This window comes from Vanellus vanellus, assembly GCF_965231255.1.
Source record: "Vanellus vanellus genome assembly, chromosome: 2".
Taxonomy (NCBI): domain Eukaryota; kingdom Metazoa; phylum Chordata; class Aves; order Charadriiformes; family Charadriidae; genus Vanellus; species Vanellus vanellus.
In genome coordinates, this window is record NC_138906.1 from 12,626,564 (window position 1) to 12,639,456 (window position 12,893).

Genomic DNA, 12,893 nt, shown 5'->3' on the forward strand with positions numbered 1-12,893 from the left:
ATCTTTATTGATAGGAACAGTTTCCCGTGTAAAGGAAATTACATGGAAAAATATGAGCCTCGTGTTGTTTGAAAAGTAACTCAGCTTGACAATTCTGAGAAAATACCAAGACAATTATCACAAATCAGTAGCAGCATGTTATATACAGATTTAAAGAGAATCACAGGAATAAAAAGAAAACAGTAGTTATATACCCGCAAATCCTGTCATTTAAAAACCCAAAATCTGAAAGAAATACACAGGGTGTTTGAAGGTTGGTTCTGCAGTGGGACTATCAAAGCTCAGTTCTCCCATGACTGTATCTTTTGCATCCTGATGAAGTTTGGGATGGTTCAAAGATGAGATTATATCAGACCCAGCCACGGTTATGAAGAAAATATTTAACTGTTAGGTGCTAATCGTCTACTAACTGAAAATCCCCACCTTATTTTCAAACTGCAGATGAACATGAATAATAATAATAATAATAATAATAATAATAATAATAATAATAATAATAGTACTTGGCATTTACACAGGGCTAGAATCTGAAAGCTCTTACATTGAGTAAGACATTATCTAAGCCTGTAGTTGCATCTGCTGCACTTACGTCACTTGGGCTATATGGGGAGCTAAAACTCACTGCAAGAGCGACTGAATCTGGTTTACACCATTGCATACCACCAGAGCACTTTGTTCCTGCCAAGTTCCTTAGACGTGAAGCAGGTAATTATTATTATCCCCATTTGACAGATGGAGAAACTGAGGCAGGAAAGAGCCAAGTATCAAATGTGCTCTCTAGTTTGGGTTGTCTTAGCCATGGCTACCCAACCCAGCAATTTTTCAGATGTACGGAACAGCAGGAGCTCACACCCACTTAATTTAAAGCTGAGGATCCTCATGAGCTTTGAAATTTGGGGCTCTGAGTCCTGGCTTCAGCCTGCCTGATTTTAGGCAGCTACCTGAAGCTCCAGAGCTGCCTCCATCGTCACACTGGTCTTCACCGCCAGCCCCTGCAGAACTGTGCACCTCCGCAGGCAGCGCAGGGTTGGATCACCCTCTTGAAGAGCATCTGCATCCCGGCTGGTGTCTAAAGGTCATGTGTGATGAATGGAGCCCGGATAATTAAAATCTGCAGCGTGCAAAACCTGTGGCCAGATTTGAAGATTTGGTGGGAAGTGGTTTGTCCAAGGCGTCAGAGGGAATAAGTCTAAAACCCAAGGGAGTCCTGACGCCCAGCTTTGTGCTCTGAGCCAGCAGTGGAAAACGGAGTTTAAAAACACTGCATATCTTTGAGGTCCAATTTCCTTCTCACAGATTTAGGCAGCTAACAGGATGATTTTTGCATAGAGGTTAGACACCTATATTTGTGGATGATTATGGATGCTCTGAGACCTGCTGTCATGCTGTGTGCCTGGGATACTTCCATCTTTGCTCACTATTTTCCATTATTCAGTGATGACTCTTGCACTGATTGTGTGAGGGAAAGCAAACTCTGTTTTGGCTCAGACAGGCGGCCTGCTAACGCCTCCAATCAGTAATAACCAACAGCAAAAAAACCCAATGGAAAGCAGAATCTTTGTGGGGGTGGCATTATAATTTGGGCAGGTACATTCTTGGGAAGGGATCATGAAAAAGCAGTTTTCTAAAGTCGAGTTCAGTGCATCAGACACATTTCTATTTACGTATTTCCAATACAGAATTAAAATTAAATACTCCTGTGGAGGTTGCTTTTAAATCTCAAACTGCTTCGATTCTCTCAGCTTACACATCCTGCCTGGCCTTCTCTCCAGCTGATTTGATCCGGTCATGTAGCGAAGGTGTCAAGTGATTTATACAGTTAGTAGGAACTGATCTTGCTCTGGGGGTTTCTTCACCCAGGTGCCCAGACCGGCTTTCTGAAACGCTTTAAACAGCTGCTGCTTGACAGACTGGTACGTCTGAGCCACCAGCTTTGCCTCGCTGTACACTGATGGCACGTCTCCATGGCTTGCTATTCGTGTGCTCAGCTGCAGAAGAAAAATCAGGGAAGGGGAAAAAAGTAAAATAATAATAAAAAAATCAACCGACGAGCCAAAAGAAACAGGAGGCTTCAGTAGCTGTATAATCTTCCTGTCTACATTTCATAAGCAACAAACAAACTATCACTGTGCTTTGTGTGTTTGTTTTTGGTTTAACAACAAAAAAAGCAGGGAAGCAATAAATGCCTGTGACGTGGTTTTGAGCCATTGCGAAGAGGAACGGGTAAAGGGCTTTGCCTTGGAGAGGGCAGAGGCAGCAGCAAATCTTGGTGTGTTTTACAAAGGCAAAACCCTACTTCTCAGTTAAGGTGATATTTTAGGAAAAAAGGGAGAAAAATCCTTTCTGGAGATCTTTAAAAAATGTGCTCAGTTTAGCCTGGGAAGCGGAGAAGCTCAGTGCTTCCAAGTAATGCCAAGAGACACAAGAAGGAGGGTCCCCTCCTACACTCTCCCCTTTTCCCCCTTTAATGTGTTATAGTAAGAGGTGCTGTGAAACCTGGCCAGGACAAGGCAGGTTTCAATCGGGCATCAGGATTCGTGCTGGTGTGGGAAAACTGAGCACTCTGCCAGGACACTGGAGCCACCTGCCGGGAGCTGCCTCAGGAGATGACGCTTGGGAGATGCTTTGCAGAAGAACTAAGTAAACAACACCCTCTGACCTGCCAAATCTTAACAGCACTGAACCAGCAGTGAGGCTGTGACATTTTTACAAGGGCTTGTAGTGACAGGACGAGGGGGAACAGCTTCAAACTGGAAGAGGGGAGATTTAGATTGGGTATTGGGAAGAAATTTTTCACTCTGAGGGTGGTAAGGCACTGGCACAGGTTGCCCAGGGAAGTTGTGGCTGCCCCATCCCTGCAGGTGTTCAAGGCCAGGCTGGACAGGCCTTTGAGCGACCTGGTCTGGTGGGAGGTGTCCATGCCCATGGCAGGGGGGTTGGAACTCGATGGTCTTTAAGGTCCCTTCCAACCCAAACCATTCTAGGATTCTATGATTATACAAATGAAACCAAAGTCTGGAAAATGCCTTAGAGCAAACAGATGGGTGAAAGTCCAATGCTTACAGGCCAGGTAAATAGCACCTTGTCCTGGTTTGAGGTAAAACAGAACCAATTTTGTTCAGTAACTTCGCTTCTTAGCTGGGCCTCTTCTAACTACTGAAATCAACAGCGTATTGTGCAGACACTGTTCTCTCTCAGAGTGATCAGACCCGTGTTTATAGGTGATGCCCAGGCATGGGATGGGGAGAGGCTCCTGCTTATACCCATTGCTGTAAGCCCCAAGGGCAGCTGACTTTGTTACTGGCCCCGTTGGAGGGTCGGAAGCGGAAAAACGGAGAGGGGTCCCACCTGCGGGGAGGAGCGGACAGGACAGGTGACCCAAAACTGACCAATGGGGTATTCCATCCCATCTGCCTCATGCTCAGTATAAAAGCTGAGGGATCAAAGGGTCAGCCTCTTCCTTCAATGGCCGACGTCTGAGGAGGACTCTGTTCGTCTGCCTTTGATCCCGATCCGTAATCCAGATCCGGAATCCAGTTCCCATCTGTCACTGAGTCCAGCCTGGGACTGCCCCAGTGCCAGCCGGTGACGTGATTGTCATCTCAGGAGCTTGATACGGTTTTGTATATATTTCATTATTTCTTTTTATTTTATTATTAATATTTCATTAAAGTAGTTTAGTTCCTCCTAAACTCATAAGTCTCTTTTTCCTCCTCTGCCTCTCTCTTTGAAGAGGGGTAGAGGGGAGCATCTGTCGGTCCCGTCTGGGGTCCCTCGGGTCCCCAGTGGTGGATTTGGCCTAAACCACGACACACCTGTAGGAAAAAGCACCCTCAAAGCACAGTCTTGGGGAGCAAACAACAGTCTTTCCCTTCTCCCTAAAAAGGAGAGATGCTGAAAGACAGATTAAAGGAAAAGGCAAATGCACAGACTGAAATGAGCTGCTCTGGTCCTCACAGCACTGGCACACCATGGGCCTGCTCTGGCTGGGGTGTACTGGCCCAGGCAGCGAGAGAGGGATGGTGCTGCCAGCCCTGGCATCAATGGGCTCCTAGCTGGCCTGGCCGGCGGTGGCTCCCCTACAGCTGCCCCTTTGTTCCCCAGGGGAGGACACTGATGACATTATCAAATGCTTTGTTTTGTCAAAAGCAAAGTGCCCTGCTCAGCCCCGAGTTACTCCCTCCTGCCCTCCCCAACCCCATCCTCAGTGCCAGCCAGGTGCAGTCCAGCTCTCCCAGCCACAGTCCAGGCCATAGCCTGACCCAGGAACTGACATGTCCCAGGATTTTCTTCCATGAGGATCCCTCCATTTTGGGGGCAGAAGGAGTGCTTCTTGCCTCCCTTCCCTTGCCACCTGCCATGCAAGAAATAGGTAGGGACCCGCACCACTGAACTGTGACTGAACCGTGGGCACGCAGCCCAGTCTGGTCGCTGCTGCTCCCCCCAGGCTCAGTGTCCCTGCAAGGACAGGTCATGGCACTGCCTGGGCTGAGGAGACACCCACCAGCCTCCTTCCCTGGGGTATCCTGCAGAGCAGAACCCTTTGGGCTTGTCTTCACACCTTCCCACCCTGCCTGTCCGTTTGCCTTCCTGAATGACTTTGTTGGTGGAAGTTGCTCCAGACTTTCCCACCACAGAATCAAGGAATCACAGAATGGTTTGGGTTGGAAGGGACCTTAAAGATCACCTAGTTCCAACCCCTCTGCTATGGGCAGAGACACCTCCCACTAGACCAGGTTGCTCAAAGCCCCATGCAGCCTGGCCTTGAACACCTCCGGGGTGGGGCAGCCACAACTTCCCTGGGCAACCTGTGCCAGTGTCTCACCACCCTCAGAGTGAAAAGTTTCTTCCTAATATCTAATCTAAATCTCCCCTCTTCCAGTTTGAAGCCATTCCCCCTCATCCTACCACTACACGCCCTTGTAAAAAGTCCCTCTCCAACTTCCCTGTAGGTGCCCTTCAGATACTGGAAAATTGCTCTAAGGTCTCCCCAGAGCCTTCTCTTCTCCAGGCTGAACAATCCCAACTCTCTCAGCCTGTCTTCATAGGAGAGGTGCTCCAACCCTCTGAACATCTTCATGGCCCTCCTGTGGACCTGCTCAACATAAGAAGTGTTGAGGGCTCCAGAGCTGTAGGCAATATTGCAGGTGGGGTCTCATGAGAGTGGAGTAGAGGGGCAGAATCACCTCCCTGGACCTGCTGGCCACACTTCTTTTGATACAGCCCAAGATATGGTTGGCCTTCTGGGCTGTGAGCGCACATTGCTGGGTCATGTGGAGCTTCTTGTCCACCAACACTCCCAAGTCCTTCTCCTCAGGAGTGTCTTCAATCAAATACAGCCTGTATTTGTGCTTGGAATTGCCCCAGCCCATGTGCAGGACCTTGTTGCTTATTCCTGTCCCATATCCACCCTTTGAATTACAGTAGCCCCACTATTTGTGCGGCTGTGAGATGACTAGGAAAATTTCCTCAATAATTCTCAAAATTGAGCCTGGGAAATATATGATTTTTGTCATATTAGTTCCTCAGTCAAGTTCACATCTGTTTTTGGAAGCTCTTGAGTAAATGGATAAGGCAAAAGGCTTCTTGGGCTGGCATGTCTGCCAGAGAAATACAGGTGAAACCACAGCCCTTGTTCTTTTTCCACTCATTTCCCAATAGGAAAAATGTTTTGGCACTTAATAAAGTAATTTTTTCTTGTCCTCATCTTGTCCCACCCTGCATAGACTGCAGGACAATTCTTGACAAGCCTCAATATAGCAAATTAATATTATAACAGTGAAAGTAGGTGGGCTGAAGAGACACACTGTGTTTTCCCTGCTGCTCTTCCTGGAAGTGGTGGGGTCAGGCTCACCACTTTTGTATCTGTGTCCTTCTCTCCCACAACACCTCCTTGAAGGCAAGAGGAGAAATGGTCACTCCAGAACCAGGAGAAATAAAGGAAAATTTCCTTATTCCACATCAAGCTTCTTCCTGCATCTCCTACATCCCTAGACTCCACCCTGTAGTTTTTGGCCATCTAACTGTCCTGCCACTGTGTCCTGCCTGTGGGAAGTAAAGCGAAGTGAGAGGGGAGGTTGACTTCAGTGGCATTTCAAATAAGGCAACTTCATGGCCATCTTCCCTAGAGAAAGCAGGGCTGTCAAGGGGTGGTGGCCGTTTCAATTAAGTACAACTTGTAGTTTTAATGCCATTAAATTGTACTGCTGCTCATTGTGATGACATTGGAGAGCCTTCAGCACCTGCCCACTCGCCTTGAGAGGAGCAGCTATTTCTTTGTATGGATTTATCAACGTATCTGTGGGGTGGGGAAAAGTAGGGGAATGGGCAATCCATAGCACTTGCTTTAGTTAGGTAACATGGGTGAGATTGGGAGTGGTTTCAGTTGGGAGTCTAAACCCTTGTGGAACAATGCAGTGAGGCAGATGCCTCCAAGGCAATGACAAATATTCCTCTCAGGCCTCTCTTGGGTTTTGTCTGCTCATCTGAGCATGGCTCCATCACCAAGAACAGCCAGAACACCCATCTCCCCTCCAAACTCGCCTAGGTTTCTGCTATTGGCTTTCTCTGGACTCTCAGCTCCCATAGTTGACCCCTCGAGGTCTTGGCTACTGGTAACCTCCATCCTCTCCATCTCCTCCAGGTCCCCCATGAAGGATGTAGGACATTGGGCTGTTGGCAGTGACCCATCAGTCCATCAGACCTACCTTGCCATGAAGCTTTGCCCACCGAGCGAAGAACATGTGCTTGCAGAGCCTTGAGGGACTGCCGCAGGTCCTCTTCCCCGTTGTGGCGTTGATAACCTCCAGGTCAGTGTTCCCCACAATCCAATTCACACTGAAGCTGGGAGATTTTCCGGGCTGCCGAGCGTCAGCATGGCTAACCCCTGGCAGGAGAGAAGGACACCAGTAACATCAAACCGGTGCTCAAAACCTTCAGAGGCTGCTAATACGTGGTGGGTTGTTTTGGCACAAAATATCCTTGAGTGAACACGCCAGCACTGTGCACTGCATGTGCTGTTGTCACCATCGGTTAAATGTTACCAGCCCGAGTACCTTAGAGAGACATAATTTAGCAATTCCTATAGATCTTTTTCCACCTTGGAGGCGAACTTTTCATTAGCCTAAGGAAAGCCATTAGATTGTAGCGTGTGGTATTGACAGCACTGTGACGGTTGCTGAGTGAAATCTTTCAGAAAGGCTTTAATGGGATAACTGGATTTTAAAAGGAACTAAGCAGCAAAATGCTTTTGCCATGTGTTCCTCCAGGTGAGCTTTCCGTGTTCCAGCGTATTTATCTGGTATTAACTGCTGGGGCCTTTGCTGTGATGGGAACTCTGGATTGTAGGGGGTGGAAATGGGGGATAAGAAAATACAAAACATACATTTCATCATCACAGAGAGTTTATTAGATCCAAGTTAATAATGATCTTGTAGACACCACAGACCTACACAGAAAACTATTGCTCCCCACCTTGTGTCTGCCTGCAAGATTCCTACCCTGTACTGGTGCAGCAATCCCTTCAAGAGCTAGTGTCCTAATGGCAATATTTTGGATACCTTTAAGTGGAAAGAATCTTATTTAATTTTAGACAGCTACAATGATGATGTTTTCGGTCACCTGGGGTGACTGGATGACCTTTGTGTCATTCACACAGCCAGTTTTGGAGATCTGAATCACATACTGGACTCCACTGCCTACACGGGTGAGACCTCCCTTGGCTCTAAATGCAGATCGAGGCTGCAAGGTCAGGTGTGGGTGTGTACAGGACAGAGGGTTATTTTTAATCACGTAAATTCCTGTCTATTCTTAACCATTTAGTGTAGTTCAACCTTTCCATGACTCCTGTTGCTTTCTCATTTCTCGTACCCGAAACCAGGGAAGGATTAGTCTTTGCAAGGAAGTAAGAGGTATAAAGAAAGCGGTCGGTTTATTTTCCAGAACAGGATAAATGCAGCCGAGTGAGCTCTGCCTTTCCCTGCTCATTAGGGCTTTTGGGAGCAAACAATCAACACTGGGAGCTTCCAAGGCTGGAAAAGACAGAGTGACCTGAAGCAGTTTGAATATTTTGGAAAATGTGGGCGTTGGATGATGTGTCTGGATCCAGCTGTTGAGTCCCTCTCTACTAATTTGCTGTGTGGGCCACTAGCCCGCAAGCCTGGCACGGCCGCCCCGGCACAGGCCAGCGCCAGGGCTGGATGTCTGCTTCCGAACGGCAGCTCCCGCCAGAGCCCCTGCCTGCAGCAGCTCCAGCAACAGCTCACGGTTTGCACAGCTTGACGGGGACCTGCCTTCATCACTCCTGGGTGGATGGCAACAGAGAAAGGTCCTTTGCATTTTCCGCTGGAGGGTTTCAAAGAACTTTTGTGGCAAGGGAGAGGTACTGATATGGAACGTTCAGAGAGGAGGAGATTAAAGAAGAGAGTTCAAAGCCCGTCCTTTCCAAAGTGCCCCTTCTTGAATACTGTAAGTGTCTGCTGATCTCAGGAGGAACGGGAGGAGATGGGAGCTGGTGGGAACCTGGCATCCATCACTGCATTTAAACACGCTGAGCTTGGTAAGCCCCTGAATGAGACCAGCGAGAGCTGGAGAGCTGTGCAGGGTCAGCTGTGGCAGAGACGCTGCCTCTGCAGGCACCTCCTGCCTGGGGCCTCTCAGCATCGTGGGAAGAAATGTTGGTGAGGGACATGCTCTGTCTCTGCTCCTTCCAGTGTGGTCCCCTCTGCCCTAGGACGGAGCCACAAGAGCCAGATGTGACTGAGCATGCACGCAGAGAGAAAAGTGGCCATGAAAGGGAAAAATATTATATGGCACAACCACTTTGTATTGGTGGCAAAGCTGGAATTGCCAAAATCATCTCAGTCACTGGGACTGAACTTGTTACTGTGTGTAGAAGAGAATTACAGCTAAGTCATAACCTCACCCAGGATTTGTGAACATATTCATGTCGTATTAATACCTGTCTCAATCCCCCCCCCCCGCCCCCCCCACCGAGATAACAGATCAGTCTGCATCTAAAACTCCAGTTCACCTAGGCAACAGGATAGGAACTGAGAGCTTGAAAATCAGATAGCGCTTCGGCGCTATTCGTACGCTTCTATACAGAACAAGATGCAAACAGATCGAAATCGGCTGTTTGACACTTTGCACCAGTCTCTGTCAAGATAGCACCCAAAAGCTTAGAGGACTGAGTGCCAAAAACCGTGATAGCAAACACCCTGCTGTGCAAAGTTGCCACAGGCCAGTAAATAAGTAAAAATGTTGTGAAAACACTGACCGAAGGAAAAGAAGGAAAACCTGCACGGAGGACAGAGCAGGCTGTGGGTGCTCATCAGATGGGGGCTGTACACCCCTGCCCAGCCTGGGACCTCCCTCTGCTCTCGGTGTGAGAGGCGGGAGGTTGTCCCAGTGCCTGGGAAACCCTCCGTGCTGGTTTGGCTTTCATGCTTTCTCTTCCCAGATATTATGTATAAGTACACGTACTTGGGTAAGTAGAAGATATTTTCACATCATTTTCTGAATGCAAGAGAAGAGACTTTAAAGAAAAAAAACATGAATGAGACTCATGACAGATGCAAATATAGAGCCTAGATATATTCTCTGATTGTTGTTTTTGATCCTTTTGAAACACTTTTTTCATGTTTTTCTTTTGACAAATAATTGTTCTGATTTTATTTGAAAGGTAACACCCAAATAATCTAGATAATTTTCTCTCCTTTATGTAAAATACACTCTTTAAAACCAACACAACAAAGTACAATAGGACACTGTAGAAACTGGAAGGAAAAGAGAAGCCTTTGTACAAATAAAATGAACTTGAGTATTGTGGGATATGAAGTGAAACCTGTCCTCATTCTCCTCTCTCTCCCAGGAAAGCCTCATGCCTCTTCAAGATACCCTTTAGAATGGCCTCAATCTTAAGAGAAAAGGTAATAAAAATGACACAGGGCTCTTCTTTCATCTAAAACATACACCCAAGAGTAATCCCAGTGAATGAGCGGATTTCCATTTTGCTGGGACTGGTGTGAGTGGAAAACCTCACTGATTATTTTTCTGTGGGGTCAAGGAGTTATCTCAGGATCTCTCATCCCACCCTGTGACTCTCCTCTCCATTGAAATGTTTGTGCCGCTATGATCAAGTGACAAAATTGGCATCCTTATAATTGAAGGACTCCTGCAATTTGAAATCCCTGGCTGCTCTGATCCCGGAGAGGCGCATGGGAGGCGGAGTTGCCTGGCTGAGGTGGTTGAAGTTTGGTCTCTAATGCATTTGGTTTGTCTTTTGCTAGGTGCCCATCTCCTTAGTCACTGGATATGCTGTCGGCACAGTTTTCCAGGTAAAAGAAATGCAGCACAAGCCCCAGCAATGTAAGTTTTAAGCAGTATTGGCTCCATGGGATTTGTGAGGGAAGGAAGATTACAAATAATGGCTTTAGAGACAAAAACAATGTAGACAGAGATAGACAGATTCCTCCCACTGCTTCTCCTGGGCTGAAGAAAACCCACAAACACAAGCAAAAACAAAACAAAAGCTTTTCCAAACAGAAGTCTCAGGGAAGGAGTAAGCCAGCCATGAAACATGCAGATATTTAAGCGACACAAGGGCCTTTCTGATGCTTTTCTAACTCCCTGGGAATCTCTGGCAATGACTCTTGGACAGAAATACACACTTGGGCCAAGTATGAGCTGTTACTTTTACTCTGCAAGAGCAACCTAGCAAAGCAATAGCTGTTCTGTGGTTAAATCTCTTATTAAATCACTTATTGTATTTTCAGTCCTTCAACAGTTCAAGCCTGTTTCCCTATACATCCTGCAGCCACAGTGAAAGTGGGTGTGATTGTGAACTTAATGTATGGGTGGAACTGTAATGAGTTAGGGCTGGCACAGGGTGACATCAATGTCCCCAGTGGGAGACGGAGGGGCTTCTGGCAGACGGCTGTGTTGCTGAAATAATAGCCAAATTTGGGAAATGGGGAGATTTTCCTGACCAGCTGTGAGTCCCTTCCTCCCTCCTGTGATGTGGCATGGGACGGAAGACAGGGCTGAGTCATGCCCGTACTAGACCAGGGCAGGAGGTGCAGGATGGGGCATGAGGTGCAGCAGAAGAGTGGAGCAGAGTTTCCTGTGTGCTTGCATTGCACAGTCTTTGGCTAGCTGCCCTGAAGAGTTCAAAAATGGAGATAAGCTGTTCAAAAAAGGATAAGCCTTCTGACCTACTCACCTCATAACACGTATGTGCACATTACACTTACCAGATGTACTAAAGCACACAGAATCTGAGAATTTCCCCAGTGGCTAAACTATCACTTCTGCCTCAGCCAAGCTAATTTTGTCACAAGGACACACATGCACGCACAAAAAACAACAACAAAAAAAAGAGAACATGAAATAGATACAGGATAAAATAGCACTCTCCTGACTGAGGAACCTAGAGGACTTTGAAAGGTGACCATGTATTCCACTAAAGCATCACGACCTTCCAGCTCTGCAGCCCTGACATCATATTGGTGTCTCAGGGAATCCTCCTGAAGAACAATTATCAGAGTCCAAGAGTAAAATAAGGGTCTATTCCTGTGCAGAACTGGTGGCCCTTAGCACTCACATGCCTCATGAGGACGTGAAGGCATTTGAGACTGTGGGATTTTGCAGGGGGTTAAGGAAGTGGGAGTCGGGGGGATGGAGAAGAAAGAACCTGAGACCTGAGGCAGGGACAGGGGCTGGGAAGGAGAAGCGGTGGCAGTGAGAGTAGCCTGAAAGATAACTGGAAACCATGGAGATCCTCACATGACAGGCAGCAGCCTTGTCAGGCAGCAGCAATGCCTCTCTGCGGGCTGCTGAGCAGGCAGGGTCTCCTGCATGAACAAGCAGCCCTTTTCTCATGGCCGTCTGCTCCAAACACGATGGCTAGCAAGTGGCGGAGGAGCAGCGGCTCCGAGTAAGGGGCAGTGGTGGTATGGGCTGCACACACAGTGCCAGAGGTGCAAGGGCTCGTTCTCCTGACTCTGCACATTCACGTGTTTGCTGGGTGAGGGGGAGCAGGACAGGAGAGAGTTAAACCTAAAATTTACTGAAAACTTCCTCCCTGCTTTTTAGAAACCTTTTACTTAAGTCATACACTTTTCTCCACTTTGGGCATTCTTTGTACAGCGGTTGTTTTCCTCGTCAGCTTATATCCACTACTGATCCTTTTTGTGGTCACTGCATATGAAAAAGGAACTGTGTTTAAATGCATCTGTTTCTTCATTCTACAAATTCATACTCTGCAGGAAAAAAAGAAGGCATGGGCTAATGGTTTACTTACAAACAAGTAAACTTTCCTGTTGGTGACCGGCACAATTAGTGATGGGAGAGGGGATCGTTTGTCTTGCAGGCAGGTGTTTGCTTACCGCTGAGAAGCAGCTGATTGCGCCGGTATGAAGCTGGCAGCTGACCAATGTCTTCTATTCTATGGCTCATTACCCGGGAAAGGTGACCAGTGTGATAGAGGCTTCCCACAATGATGCTGTGCAAGTACATGGGTTCGATGAAGGAGCTGAGGAGAGCACCTTGGAGCCCAAGGATGTTCCATCTGGAAAAGAAATTCAGGAGCAATAAAACACACGGGTGGAGGAATGGCCACATGAGACCTGCCCTGGGAAGACTGGCAAAGGCCAGCACACGGGTTGAGGGGATGAGGGATGAAACCATTCCTGTCCATGCCCTATGATGCATGAAACACTGTACTGTTGGGTTATTATACGCCCGTGGACTGATTCCCCCTCTACGATGGTTTTAGATTACTGTGATGCCACTGGCTTAAGGGACGTATTTCTGTGTTGTGTTATTGCAAACAAAGGCCTCTTGTTGAGAGCTATTCTTTATAAAAGCATTTTGTGTTTGATGAACGTTCATTT

General features: G+C 47.4%; 1 protein-coding gene across 1 annotated transcript in view; it reads right to left on the reverse strand.

The window, feature by feature from the left end:
- Positions 1 to 1,811: 1,811 nt before the first annotated feature.
- The window catches only part of ADARB2 (adenosine deaminase RNA specific B2 (inactive)), a gene marked incomplete at both ends in the record, with an annotated part of 327,918 nt that continues 316,836 nt past the window's right edge, over positions 1,812 to 12,893 (reverse strand). Inside the window, 3 exons of the mRNA XM_082499565.1 lie at positions 1,812 to 1,988; positions 6,708 to 6,886; positions 12,387 to 12,568. Of these exons, the coding sequence (XP_082355691.1) occupies positions 1,812 to 1,988; positions 6,708 to 6,886; positions 12,387 to 12,568 (538 nt within the window). The remainder of the gene's footprint in view (positions 1,989 to 6,707; positions 6,887 to 12,386; positions 12,569 to 12,893) is intronic.